Genomic DNA, 14,507 nt, shown 5'->3' with positions numbered 1-14,507 from the left:
TTAAAATCAGTCATGGACTAAAACACACTATTCGGTAGTGACATGAAAATACGGGACACATTTTTTTACATAAAGTTTCATGATTTAAAAATAAAATATAAAATAAATGTTTTTTTTTTAACTTCACCTTTTAAAAGAAATGAAAAAGATATTTTTAAAAACAACAATGGAAAAAATAGAAAAAAACATTTCAATATCATTTTCACAAGTTGAAATTTAGGGTTAGGGTTCGGGACAGCCACCTCCCAATTGAAAGTACCCAGTAAATGTTATCAATGTTTCTAATAGTGTGAATTCCAGTAGAGAAAGATTGTACATTTTAAATGCATCTTCTAAAAGCAAATTTTGTCCATGTTTCTAGAACTACACTAGTATACAGAATTCCTCAAAGATAATAGACATAGACTAAAAGCAACAAAACTTGGCTTTCATGGGGTCTGAAGTAAAGTTAAACCCATGTTATAAACACATCCGCTGATCTGCGTGAGATGGCAACGCTTACCTTCGAGGTGGTGATGGGTCATAAAATTTATATTGATCCATAATCTTCTCCTCAAGTTTCTCTTTCTGTCTCCTCAGCTCATTGAGTTTATCACTGTGTGTGTGTGTGAGAGAGAGAGAGAGAGAGAGAGAGACAGTAGCATCAGACTATCTGCACACAGGAGCTGAGGTCAACTACTGGGTAATAGTTTTAGAGCATAAACAAGAATGAGGGTAGAATGAAAGTGTGAATATAAGTGTGTATAAATACATGTATTGTCTCTGCTCGACGTGGAACAGGTCTTTGCTCTCCATGGTCTGCTCCAGCAGGGTCCGGTTCTGCAGCATCAGGGTCTGGATCTGATCCAGTAAATGCCGGTTCTCTTCCTCTAGATTCCCCTTCAACTGGCTTAACAGCTGCAGGACACATTTCACACAAACACGGTTACCCTCCACATGTCTTTGTTTGAAAACAACGTTTTAGTTCACAGAGTTGTACCTTGCCATGTTCATGGAGAACTTCACATGTTGACCTGAGATTGGGCAGCATAGAGCCATTCACAACAGACAACATGACAAATAACAAGCAAAAACATGTGAAGTGGAAGACGAACCAGCAAGATATATGCAATAAAGCTCGTCTAATTTCTTCTATGTGAATGGTTCAGCACTTCCGGGTCTAGTGTGAACATGTGAAGTTCTCACAAAGTTACACCCTTCTGAGGTAAATCCATGAATAGATGAAGTCTGAACAGATTATTAAAAATCATTTGGCTGAAGTTTAATTCCCTGCAGACATTATCAGTGTCCACTACAGCTCATGAAGCGCGTACCTCGCACCGGTTGGTGAGATTGGTAGAGGTTATGAAGCGCGTACCTCGCACCGGTTGGTGAGTTTGGCAGAGGTTATGAAGCGCGTACCTCGCACCGGTTGGTGAGTTTGGTAGAGGTTATGAAGCGCGTACCTCGCACCGGTTGGTGAGTTTGGCAGAGGTTATGAAGCGCGTACCTCGCACCGGTTGGTGAGTTTGGCAGAGGTTATGAAGCGCGTACCTCGCACCGGTTGGTGAGTTTGGTAGAGGTTATGAAGCGCGTACCTCGCACCGGTTGGTGAGTTTGGCAGAGGTTATGAAGCGCGTACCTCGCACCGGTTGGTGAGTTTGGCAGAGGTTATGAAGCGCGTACCTCGCACCGGTTGGTGAGTTTGGCAGAGGTTATGAAGCGCGTACCTCGCACCGGTTGGTGAGTTTGGCAGAGGTTATGAAGCGCGTACCTCGCACCGGTTGGTGAGTTTGGCAGAGGTTATGAAGCGCGTACCTCGCACCGGTTGGTGAGTTTGGTAGAGGTTATGAAGCACGTACCTCGCACCGGTTGGTGAGTTTGGCAGAGGTTATGAAGCGCGTACCTCGCACCGGTTGGTGAGTTTGGTAGAGGTTATGAAGCGCGTACCTCGCACCGGTTGGTGAGTTTGGCAGAGGTTATGAAGCGCGTACCTCGCACCGGTTGGTGAGTTTGGCAGAGGTTATGAAGCACGTACCTCGCACCGGTTGGTGAGTTTGGTAGAGGTTATGAAGCGCGTACCTCGCACCGGTTGGTGAGTTTGGCAGAGGTTATGAAGCGCGTACCTCGCACTGGTTGGTGAGTTTGGTAGAGGTTATGAAGCGCGTACCTCGCACTGGTTGGTGAGTTTGGTAGAGGTTATGAAGCGCGTACCTCGCACCGGTTGGTGAGTTTGGCAGAGGTTATGAAGCGCGTACCTCGCACCGGTTGGTGAGTTTGGTAGAGGTTATGAAGCGCGTACCTCGCACTGGTTGGTGAGTTTGGTAGAGGTTATGAAGCGCGTACCTCGCACCGGTTGGTGAGTTTGGCAGAGGAGTTTGGCAGAGGTTATGAAGCGCGTACCTCGCACCGGTTGGTGAGTTTGGCAGAGGAGTTTGGCAGAGGTTATGAAGCGCGTACCTCGCACTGGTTGGTGAGTTTGGTAGAGGTTATGAAGCGCGTACCTCGCACCGGTTGGTGAGTTTGGCAGAGGTTATGAAGCGCGTACCTCGCACCGGTTGGTGAGTTTGGCAGAGGTTATGAAGCGCGTACCTCGCACCGGTTGGTGAGTTTGGCAGAGGTTATGAAGCGCGTACCTCGCACCGGTTGGTGAGTTTGGCAGAGGTTATGAAGCGCGTACCTCGCACCGGTTGGTGAGTTTGGTAGAGGTTATGAAGCGCGTACCTCGCACCGGTTGGTGAGTTTGGCAGAGGTTATGAAGCGCGTACCTCGCACCGGTTGGTGAGTTTGGCAGAGGTTATGAAGCGCGTACCTCGCACCGGTTGGTGAGTTTGGCAGAGGTTATGAAGCGCGTACCTCGCACCGGTTGGTGAGTTTGGCAGAGGTTATGAAGCGCGTACCTCGCACCGGTTGGTGAGTTTGGCAGAGGTTATGAAGCGCGTACCTCGCACCGGTTGGTGAGTTTGGCAGAGGTTATGAAGCGCGTACCTCGCACCGGTTGGTGAGTTTGGCAGAGGTTATGAAGCGCGTACCTCGCACCGGTTGGTGAGTTTGGTAGAGGTTATGAAGCACGTACCTCGCACCGGTTGGTGAGTTTGGCAGAGGTTATGAAGCGCGTACCTCGCACCGGTTGGTGAGTTTGGTAGAGGTTATGAAGCGCGTACCTCGCACCGGTTGGTGAGTTTGGCAGAGGTTATGAAGCGCGTACCTCGCACCGGTTGGTGAGTTTGGCAGAGGTTATGAAGCACGTACCTCGCACCGGTTGGTGAGTTTGGTAGAGGTTATGAAGCGCGTACCTCGCACCGGTTGGTGAGTTTGGCAGAGGTTATGAAGCGCGTACCTCGCACTGGTTGGTGAGTTTGGTAGAGGTTATGAAGCGCGTACCTCGCACTGGTTGGTGAGTTTGGTAGAGGTTATGAAGCGCGTACCTCGCACCGGTTGGTGAGTTTGGCAGAGGTTATGAAGCGCGTACCTCGCACCGGTTGGTGAGTTTGGTAGAGGTTATGAAGCGCGTACCTCGCACTGGTTGGTGAGTTTGGTAGAGGTTATGAAGCGCGTACCTCGCACCGGTTGGTGAGTTTGGCAGAGGAGTTTGGCAGAGGTTATGAAGCGCGTACCTCGCACTGGTTGGTGAGTTTGGTAGAGGTTATGAAGCGCGTACCTCGCACCGGTTGGTGAGTTTGGCAGAGGTTATGAAGCGCGTACCTCGCACTGGTTGGTGAGTTTGGTAGAGGTTATGAAGCGCGTACCTCGCACTGGTTGGTGAGTTTGGTAGAGGTTATGTCCAGCTGCTGGTACTGTTCCTTGAGTTTGGAGAACTCTGCCTCCAGACGGGTCTGCTCCAGACGGGCCGTGTTCAACTGAGTCTTCAGACTCTTATGATCCGCCTGCAGGAGCTCACTGTCCTTCAGGAGCTGTTGGTGTGTAGAGTTCAGCCTGCACACAGGACACACACTCATGAGCATCACCTGAGAGAGAGAGAGAGAGAGAGAGAGAGAGAGAGAGAGAGGTTCCTCATCATGACACTCACGTCTGGTGCTCCGCACTGAGTCTGTGGAACTGTGCAACTGTGTCCTGATGGCTCTTGTTGTCGGAGATCATCTTCTCTCTGTCTGCTTTGAGTTCCTTCTCCAGCTGCTCTAGCTCAGTCTTCTGCTTCAACAGCTGATTGTACCTGCAACACACACACACAGAGTAATGCAGCACATGTATTAACTAACCCTAACGCTTCACACAGTAGCACGATCATCTACATGGCAAACTAATCACAGTGGCTGATTGTCTAATTGCCTTGAGACTTCCCTTTACCTCTGTACAGATAAAACGTTATCAAAATGATTCCAGTTCGCATGGATACGCGTGGAAGCGATTAAAAATTCTGTATTATGCTGCCAGACAAGTCATTTGGCGATGTCAGTTTGTAAAGAAAGACTACGCGCCTGTGCACATATATATTTAAACGCACATACCTATAGACTAAACACGTAATACGCATGTGCATGCCGGAAGCGTTTTCACAGATTCACGTTTTTGAAGTTTACACGGACATGATAACGTTATTCAAAATTTTTCAGAACTTGCACCTTGGAACCTGAAGTTTGCGTTGTAGAGCACCAAACATTTGTCGTGCGAATGAACGGCCAGAACACATTAAAAGTTTTCTGTTTTCAGTTAAAACGGTGTCGTGTAAGCGGCCCCCAAGTTAATAATCTTTGCAATGGAAGTGAACCAATCAAAACTAACTTGGACAATAACCTGGACAATAACTTTATTCTAGAACTGCTGAAAAATCTCTGTTACTTTAATTTCCTGATATCACTGCAATCTATATTGTTTAAAGCGCTATATAAATGAAGGTGACTTGACATGTTGTTACCAGAGTCTCAGCATTGGAAACAGAGGTGCAGGTGGACCCACATTTGTTTTTTGGCCACTGAAAATGTGTACAATTGACCAATTTACACATGGAGCAGCATTAAGATCTCCATATCTCTGGGATTGAACCATATTGGGCCTTTAAAATTAAGATACCAAAAGAAAAGTTTGTTAAGAACCAGAATCTAGAAGGATATTAAGATATCTTTAATACTTTTTGAGTTACAGGCATGCAAACTTGGGGCAAAAAACACAACAAGTGCTCTTTCCCATTTTGAACTGTCACGGTTGGCATATATTGTAACTGTCACGAACTGCTCCGAGACACAAAGGTTGAGGATCCAAATGCAGTTTTATTGAAAGGGTAATCCACAATCGTAGTCGAAAACAGGCAAAGGTCATAAACCAAGGTAATCAGTCCAAACAATAACCGGGTCAAAGGGGCACAGGCAAAAACAGAGGAAACCAGACAGAAGATCGAAAATCAAGATAAAGAAAACCAGGAGAATATTTGGAATTGCAGTGTGACACTAAACAAGACTTCGCAGGGAATGAATGAGTGTATATGGTTTAAATAGGCTGAGATTGACAAGGTAAAGAGGTGGAAGCAATCAGGGATGATGAGACCGGGCAGTGAGTTATGGGAAATGTAGTTTATGAGGGAATGACAATAGTCTGATGTGGAGTGCCCTCTGGTGGCTCTCAAGAGCCTGTCCATTACCGTAACAAAGAATGCTAAAGTCAACAGATTTAACTAATAGATCTACCAATCTCTGTGTAAAAATAAAATAACAATGCTGCGATCTTTCTAAAATCATTTTTACCCTTCTGTAATTTGGCTGAAAATTTCGAAATTTGATTGATTTGACATGGAATGACCCTTAAACTTGGCTTGCTGTCCTCGAAGGAGGCTTGATTCTGAGGCTCGGGTCGAGATACCCTCCCCCAACGGTATTACATAGAAAGAGAAAAGAATGGAATAGAGGAGGAGATGGAGGGATGACCACTGCTTATATCCACTAGAAATGATGACTGGACTGAATGATTAGGCTCCTCCCGAACCTACGTTTTAGGGATGCTCATTTCGATTAATTTTCCCGACCGACAACCGCCGCTCGTTAATCGATTATTAACCGTTAACTGATAAGATTATAATATTGAATTGACAGCCGATCTCACCAATCATAATCCGCCATTTTGTCCGACAAAGCAGTCAGGAGAGATAACGTTAGCTAGCAGATTAACATGGGAGGATTTGAACTTGAAAAACGGAATGTACTGACCCCTTTCCGCGGTTTAAAACAACATTCCTTCTTATGTTCATTCATAACTTAATTGATGCTATAGAAGGAAGAGATGATCGGTTCACGAGCAGCTTTAACGGATGCTCTACAGCGATCTGTCAGACACATTTAAGAGAGCCACAAAATGGTATGTAGCCTATTGTATCGTTTAAAATTATTTAAAAAAATGACCAAATTTGAAAGGTGAGACTTTGTTTAATATGTTTAATATCAGAAGTAACCGAAAAGTAACCTGGTCTGTCCTGTCTGTCAGCATGTTGTCAGTCTCCTCTCTGCTCCGCGATGTATTTTTCACTGCGTGAGAACATGGTGTAGCCTACGTGAGAGCAGCGTAGCTTGTCGGACATAACGACAGTAACTAAGGGGGGCGGGTCTTTGCGAAGGGTCAATTGCATTAAATACAAATAAAATGGACGCGTAGCCTATCTGTGACCCTTTAAAAAAAGTTTTTATCAAAGGGTTTATTTTAACGTGCAAAGTGCAAACAGCAGCATACAGAACAGATCAACAACAGAACCTGGATTCAGTTTAAATTTTCACGCACCTGCAGCATTTCTGACAGTGAGAGAAAAACAGAATAAAATAATACAAATAAAAAACAAAATAGGCCTACACTAAATATATTTTTTAAACTTAAATAATTAACAAATTAAGATGACAAAAAGAAAACACTGAATCCGTTTGAACAAAGCTTTCGGAAAACGGCATTTTTTTCTCCCGTTTTTTTATTTAAAAAAAGCAACATCAACGTGATGTGGGGTCAGTCTTGAGCGCAGCCTGTTGATAGTTAGACCCGCGGCAGAAAACACCCTCTCCGATGGGATGGATGTCCCATCGGACGAGAATACACAGGTAACGTCTCGAGACGTGTGTGGTTGCGCGTGTCGACCATAGACTGTAAAAAAGGTGTCGACGCACTCCGTGAGTTAATAAATATATAAGCTATAAAGTATTTTATTTTTAAACCATGCAGCAAACTAAAAAAAAAAGAAGATAAAAAAAAAAACGTTTTAAACCGTTTAACTGATAGTATTAATCGGTCAAAATTTTTTACATTCGGTTAACGGTTAAACGGTCAATATGAGCATCCCTACTACGTTTGGAACATAATTTTCTGGTCCGGCAGGAGAAAATGGTGCTTCTGATCACCTAGTAAAGTTGCAGCACACTCTTTGTTAAAGTTTGTTAAATGTTCCTTCTATTAATAAATGTGATTGGTGAACAAATGAGCTTTTAAAGGGGACACATCATAAAAATCTGACTTTTCCCGTGTTTAAGTGCTATAATCAGGTCCCCGGTGCTTCTCACAACCCAGAAAACGAGAAAAGTTACAACCCAGTAACTTTGTTTTGTTGAGCCTTTCTCTGCAAGCATGTCAAAAAAATAAGCTGATCAGATTTCGCTCCCCTTCTGACGTAGGAAAAGGATCTTATTATAATATTACCGGCCCTTAATCTGCACGTTTCCACCCACGGCACTGCCATTTGGTTTCACAAGCGACAACAAAAAGTTCGGGCAAAGCATGAAAACTGTTCAGTCGTTGCTGCGCAGACGAGCACTGAACACTATTTGACCAAAAAATGTCACAGCTGTCTGTAAAGACCTCAGGGAACTGTCTCAACTTGTGTAAAAGTTATACATGACAGTACATGTAACTCCACAACAACTACATAAATGAGTCTCTCCGTAAGGCTGCACTCGCTACTGGTGATTCTGGGATTCTGGATGAGGGAGATTGGCCTGTTTTGTTCTTGCCGGAGTTTCTGAAGCTCGTGTAAAGGCTCCGCCCTCTTCTGAACGGAGGCGGAGCTAAAGCTCATTTGCATTTAAAGGGACACACACAAAAACGGCGCGTTTCTGCTCACACCCAAAAGGGGTGTGATATGCAAATATGACAAGCTATAATAAATGATCTGGGTATTTTGAGCTGAAATTTCACAGACACATTCTGGGGACACCAGAGATTTATATTACATCTGGTGAAAAGGGGCATAATATGTCACCTTTAAAGTGACTGCTCAGTTGTGAGGTGATGTTTGTACCTGTTCTCCAGGCCTCGGTGCTGCCCCTCCAGACTCTTATGGACACTCTTCAGCTCTCCGTGTCTGCCGATCAGATCCTCGTACTCGGACGCCTGTCTCTCGTGCAGGGCGGACAGCTTCTCGTGGTCGTGTAGCAGGAGATCGTACACCGAGCGCAGGTCTTCTTTCTCTCGTATGGCCACATCTCTCTCGCTCTCGGTGCTGGACTGCTGCGTCTGCAGCTGGGCATTCTGGGACATGAGAGCAGCGCTCTGAGAGTTGAGTGTTGAGTTCTCCACCTGTGAACACATCACTTTCTTTCACTTCAACTCATGCCAAAAGTGGTTTAGCTTGAGCACACGACAGACGTCAGCAGGGTTCCTGAAGACTAACATCAGTAGTCACAATTCCATTACAGATTTGTGCAAAGCTTTTGCGATATTTTCTAAATGTCGATAAAAACTATTGCAAAATGATGGCGTTTCTATTAACCGATGTTATGCAACTAAAACGTAATTTTTTCCTCTCAAAAGTCATTCCAAAAATCATGGCGACGGATGTTGGTAGGTTTACGTATATCTCAGCCACCGCACTAGCCATTATTATTAATGGAAGGAGACGTAGGCTTGTTATCAAGCATTAATGTATGAGGTGTTTCTGGGTGTTTCTCCCTCATATCTGCTTCAAGCTCTTGATAAATTGAGGCATTTCTGTTTCCATTGCAGTTTTGCAAAACATTCCTTTTTCGAACTGCCTGACAAACCATCTTTTTTGAGATATATAGGAGTTTTTGCGAAATGTACGTGTTCCCATTGGGCGTATTTTCAATTCGCAATTTCAATTTGCTTAATTTAGGGGGTAATGGAAACGCGTCTAGTGTAAGATCGTTGTGTGCAACTCTCCTGAAAAGCTAATCTAAACGTCTATCACACGCTCAATCGCTCAGAAACACACAGTTTGGTGGATGATGGCTCTGACCTGTAGTTTGGCGTTCTGCGTTTGCAGCGTGGTGTTGTTCTCCTGTAGAGACGCGGTCTGCCTCTGTAGTGCTAATATCTGAGCCTGAAGATTAGTGCTCTGAGACTCCAGCTGCTTTAACTGCGTCCGCAGAGCCTGCTTCTCCGCTTGAAGAGTGGCGTTCTGCACAAACAACAACATCAGCAACTGGTTTGGTAATGTAAAGGCATTCTGACTAGGGCTGGGACAATTAATCGATGCCAATTATGCATCGTGATTCTCTCTCGAACCGATTCTGAGTTTAGTTTTTAACAGCAGATTAATTGAACAGAATTGCGTGCTTTAGAAACATCTGTGATCTGCTGGCTTCCAATGCCTTACACACACCACTTAAACCTTCTATAAAATAATCATTCAGAAAGTTCGAAAGGTCGAAGCGAATAACAAGGGTGTTTGCAGTGGGCTGTTTACATTACTCTCGCGTCACAGAAGCATCCTGAGGTGCGAGTGCATATTCAGACTCAGAATCAATTTGCGATGCATCGATATATTGTCCCAGCCCTACTTCTGAGCGTGCTGAGCTGCTGGTACATACGTTCCTCTCCACCTCGATGAGCCGGTCCTTGAGCTTCAGAAGCTCTCGCGTGGCCTCCTGACTCTCCTTCTCCCACTTACTGACGCTGTGCTCCTCTCGTCCTCGAGCCGGCGAGCTCTGGGCCGCACACTCCTCCTCCTGACGCTGGCGCAGCGCCTCGTAGTTCTTCTTCACCTGAATACACACAATCTACAGTCACGGTCTCCTGCAAACACCCACACAAACCCCTAGCGTATGTGTTAGCCGCTGCAAACCGTTCTGAGCTCCTGGCGCAGCTGCTGGTTGAGGTTGGAGGACTCCTGCAGTCGGGCTTCGAGAGCCGAGATCTTCTCCACTTTAATCTCCAGAGACGATCTCAGAGTGGACTCCAGTTTACACTCCAGAAGCTTAAACCTGACAAACATGAAGATAGACCATCATGACTCCAGCATTCATGTAAACACAAGTTACAAGCTATTTTCTTTCCTGTTATTTCTGGCCCTTCTCAATCAATCAATCAATCAATCAATCAACTTTTATTAATATAGCACAATAAAAGCAACTGTAGTTGGCCACTGTGCTGTACAACACAATAAATATCTAAAAAACAAGAAAGACAGTAAAACAAATGATAAAGGGAGTTTACATCGAAATCAGAAAATTCAACATTAAAATCAAGGACAGTTGCAAGCCTGTGAGAAGAGGTTTTTACGCAGTGCTCGTGCCACATGAACCATGGTACAGTGATGGTCTCAGATGGAAATACCATGGTACTGAACGATTGGGTTTTCTGCAGATTAATCCACACTGATTTGTTCATCAATTATATTGATTAGTTGTTGCAGCCCCAGTAAGTACAGCAGGGGTTCAGAGATCAGTTTAGCTCTAACCCAGAGGTTGCGTAAACCGAACATTTTGCATCATTGAAGGATTTTTTTTAGAAGTGACGGAAAAACCTAAAATCGGTCCGTCATTTTGACAGATTACACGGAGAGTGATGTATTGTAACTTGTGTGTGTAATCCTAACCCCTGTCCACTTGGTGGCGAGTGGCTCTTGTGGACTATAAGGTTAATGTTAAACGAATGGCTTTTCTGAGTTACATGACACTGTTTACAAGCTGTTTTATTGACGTCTTTCTGCGGTTGAAACACGGATTGAGCGATTACATGAGAGACATGATGCGGATTTTGGTAAGTTGGACTGTATCTTTCAACATATTTTTATGATGTTCATTCATGTTTATTTCATCCTGTAACGCAGTAAAGAGGAAGGAATTGATTGCATTGATTCACTCGCACTCAGGCGCAGTCTCTCGCGCCACATTAAAGAGCGACAAAACAGTATTTATTGATAGAATTTTTTAATTAAATGGACAGAATTTGAAAGCTGAGACTTTGTTTCATATCAAAAGTAACAAAAGCACAAAGCTTATTGCAATTTATTGGACAAACATTCATGATGAAACCTGAAAAGTGACGCACAGTCTCTGTTCAACTTTCTCTTCATAAACAAATAAATGCATAATCTTGCCTATATGTTTGTCTTGTAAGTTTGTGAATAAAAATGAAAATTTGAACAAAACCAGAGCCTATTAAATGGCTAATTATCATTAAAATGATTATGATAGAATTTTTACGACCCTGTCTGGCAAAATGACAGACAATGCGGAAGTCTAACACGACCTCTGCTCCAACCCTATTCATACACACTTAAACCAGCTAATCAAGGTCTTCAGGATTACTAGTACAGCAGGCGAGTTTGATCAGGGCTGGAGCTGAACACTGCAGGAAAGTTGAGAACTACAGTGCAATATTACCTGTCATCTGAGCTCTCTTCATCACCCAGAAGACCCTCTTTATCGAGACCGATCTTCTCCAGCTCATGGGTCAGTTTCTCCAGGTCATTGTTAATCTGCTGAGTCTTTAATTTTTCATTGACTAGGTCCTACATCAGGAAACATCACAACAAGTGTCATGCAAGGAATCCACAATCAAGCATGCACCGTATCTAAAACTGTTGCCTTGTCCAAATACACACACTTGTGGTCTTGGCCACTTGAGAGCGCGTGCGACAGTAAGTAAGTGCACACGACTGTCCCATGTCTTAAAAATGCCAAAGTGCAGTGCCCTCAATGCACACTAAACCCACACTATCGGAGAGTATTCCATCATGCATTATGTTCGGGAACTCATGTGCCCCGAAATCGCGAGATGTTGAGGAAAACCTTTTACTGTAATTTAAATTAATTAGATACATATAATTTGGTGTTGCACATTTTATTGGTGCAAGTATGAGTATGGTGTGTGTAGGCCTATTCTGTTCATCTGCAACTGTTTTTACGCCTACTTGAACAAACAGAGGAAATACATCATGCAATGGTCAAACGCAAAGACCGCAAGTGTGGGTATTTGGACAAGGCATGTGTGTTTGTTCCTCCTGGGGTGAGATGCTCACCTGTCTCAGAGTGACCAGAGTCTTCTTATCAATGGTTGCTTGCTTGACCAGTTCCTTGTTGTCATTCTCCAGGTCTTTGGTGCGACTGCACGTGTCTTTGAGAGTGTGGACCTCCTTGCCGAGCGCACGGTTCTCCTTCTCCAGATGAGAGATGCGCAGGTTGTCCTCGTCCAGCTTGGAGTCCTTGATCTCAGCCTGTTGCCTGAGCCGCTTGTTCTCCTTCTCCAGCTGCTTCTTGTCCTTCTCCAGCTGTGTGTTCTCGGCCTCCAGGGAGGCGTTCTCCTGTGCCAGCTGCTCCAGGCTCTTGCTGGAGATCTTCATCTGCTCCAGGCTCTTCTGCAGACTGTGGTTCTCCAGCTCCAGCTCCTGCAGTTCTCCCTCGAGCTGCTGGATCTTACGGCTGCCGCTCTCCAGGCCCTTCTGGAGACGCTGGTTCTCTGTGTCCAGGCTCTGGTTACTCGCCTCCAGACGCTCGTTCTTCTTGGACGACGCCTTCATCAGCTCGAGGCTCTTCCTGAGGTGCGTCCTCTCGTTCTCCAGCTCTCGGTTCTCCAGCTCCAGCTGTGTGGCTTTAGCTCCGCTGGACCGCAGAGACTCCACCATGCGCCTGAGCTCCAGGTTCTCCTGGTCCAGCTCTCGGTTCTCCTTCTCCAGCACCTCCAGCTGATAGGACAGGTTCCTCAGAGAATCGGCTGCTTTCTTCAGTCTCCGGCTCTCGGCCTCCAGCTCTGCGTTCTCCTTCTCCAACACCTCCACCTTCTCACAGGTGATGGCCTGAGCCGCCAGACGCTTCTGCAGACTCTCCTTCTCTCGCTCCAGGCGACGCACCTCCATCTCCAGCTCTTCGGCTCGCTCTCCAGTGTCTTTGAGGTGCTCCAGCTCTTTGCGGAGCTGCTTGCGCTCGAACTCCATCTTGTTGAGTTTGCTGCTGGTCTCTTTGATTGACTCGTGTAGCACACGGTTCTCCTTCTCGATGTCTTTGACGCGGGCTTCGGCGCTGACCTGAGAGCGCTGCCTGAGAGAGGAGATGGTCTGGTTCAGGTGTTCGTTCTCCTGCTCCAGACCCTTGACCTGCGAGAGGCAGAGATCGTTCAGCAACAACACAGGGCAGTTGAAGAACATTCATGACATTTTCAGGAAAATCAAATCATATCATCTTTTAGTTATTCAAGTTGATTAGTCAAAATGTATTCGAATATTGGTAACACTTTACAACAAGGTTCATTAGTTAACATTAGTTAGTGTATTAACTAACATGAACTAACAATGAACAAAACATTTGTTAGAGCATTTATTAATCTTTGTTAATGTGTTCATAAAAATACAGCTGTTCATTGTTTGTTCATGTTAGTTCACAGTGCATTAACTAATGTTAACAAATACAACCTCTGATTTTAATAATGTATTAGTAAATGTTGAAATTAATATTAACTAAGATTAATAAATGCTGAAGAAGTATTGTTCATTCTTAGTTCATGTTAACTAGTGAACCTTACTGTAAAGTGTTACCCGACTAACTTTCGAATGAATTTGATGAAGAGCATGTCGAAATGGATGTGAGGCACACTTCGCAACACTTTCACGAATTTACACCAAATCTTGAGTGTGTTAAGACAACCAAGACCTAAGGGTACCAGACCAGTTTCTGCACAGCGCCACCAACTGGTCTTGAGATACAAAAAAAAGAACTATATTTTTGCTTATCTTCTAAATCTTTGATCACAAGCCTTGTTGGATTCAGTTAAGGCATGCCAAGTTGATTGTTACCTAATCGCATAAACATATCTTTAAGAAACTTGGTATATTTCACTGGCTTCATGCCCTGAAGGTACTGCATTTTTTTTCTGTAGAAAAATGTCATGAGAAAAGTTTTAAAGTGTGTTAAAAGGCTGCGGATTACTAAGGATTGTCCTACTGGCCCGGGTGGGCTAGCGGATGAAATTTTAACTTGCCCTGACAACATTTTTACAGGCTCCACCACAGAAATAAAATAAATAAATAAATAAAATAAAAGTTATGTTTGAGCAATGAATTAAGATATCTTTCACCACTTCTTGTGCTTGAATAGTTTAAAATAGCTTTAATGTTTGAACTGGCAAGACATGTGTAAATTATAAGCTTGAGTGAGGATTAAGCACTGGCTCTGGGCCATCCTTATCATCCAGCCCTGAGATGTGTGTTATCTAGCAGACTATTCTTATTATTCTGCATGCTCTTAAAAAAAAAAAAAAATACACAGCCAGAGACTAACGTTGAGAATGAGCTGTAATAGCTAAACAGGCACAATTAGAGAAAAATGTTTATTAATGTGCATTGTCCCTGTAAATATGAAAAAACAATC

General features: G+C 44.3%; 1 protein-coding gene across 4 annotated transcripts in view; it reads right to left on the bottom strand.

The window, feature by feature from the left end:
• ccdc88ab (coiled-coil domain containing 88Ab) overlaps positions 1-14,507 on the bottom strand; it is an 83,348-nt gene that overhangs the window by 25,529 nt on the left and 43,312 nt on the right. For all 4 annotated transcript variants that reach the window (XM_084093731.1, XM_084093732.1, XM_084093730.1 and 1 more), the window contains exons 15-24: positions 12,167-13,237; positions 11,529-11,656; positions 9,986-10,124; positions 9,732-9,905; positions 9,158-9,319; positions 8,201-8,478; positions 4,010-4,153; positions 3,729-3,915; positions 752-897; positions 503-595 (exon numbers count right to left, since the gene is read on the bottom strand). In XM_084093731.1, coding sequence (XP_083949857.1) covers positions 503-595; positions 752-897; positions 3,729-3,915; positions 4,010-4,153; positions 8,201-8,478; positions 9,158-9,319; positions 9,732-9,905; positions 9,986-10,124; positions 11,529-11,656; positions 12,167-13,237 — 2,522 coding nt within the window. The remainder of the gene's footprint in view (positions 1-502; positions 596-751; positions 898-3,728; positions 3,916-4,009; positions 4,154-8,200; positions 8,479-9,157; positions 9,320-9,731; positions 9,906-9,985; positions 10,125-11,528; positions 11,657-12,166; positions 13,238-14,507) is intronic.

This window comes from Abramis brama (assembly GCF_963993115.1).
Source record: "Abramis brama genome assembly, chromosome: 19".
In the NCBI taxonomy this organism is placed as follows: Eukaryota; Metazoa; Chordata; class Actinopteri; order Cypriniformes; family Leuciscidae; genus Abramis; species Abramis brama.
This window is presented reverse-complemented; position numbering and strand designations above follow the sequence as displayed.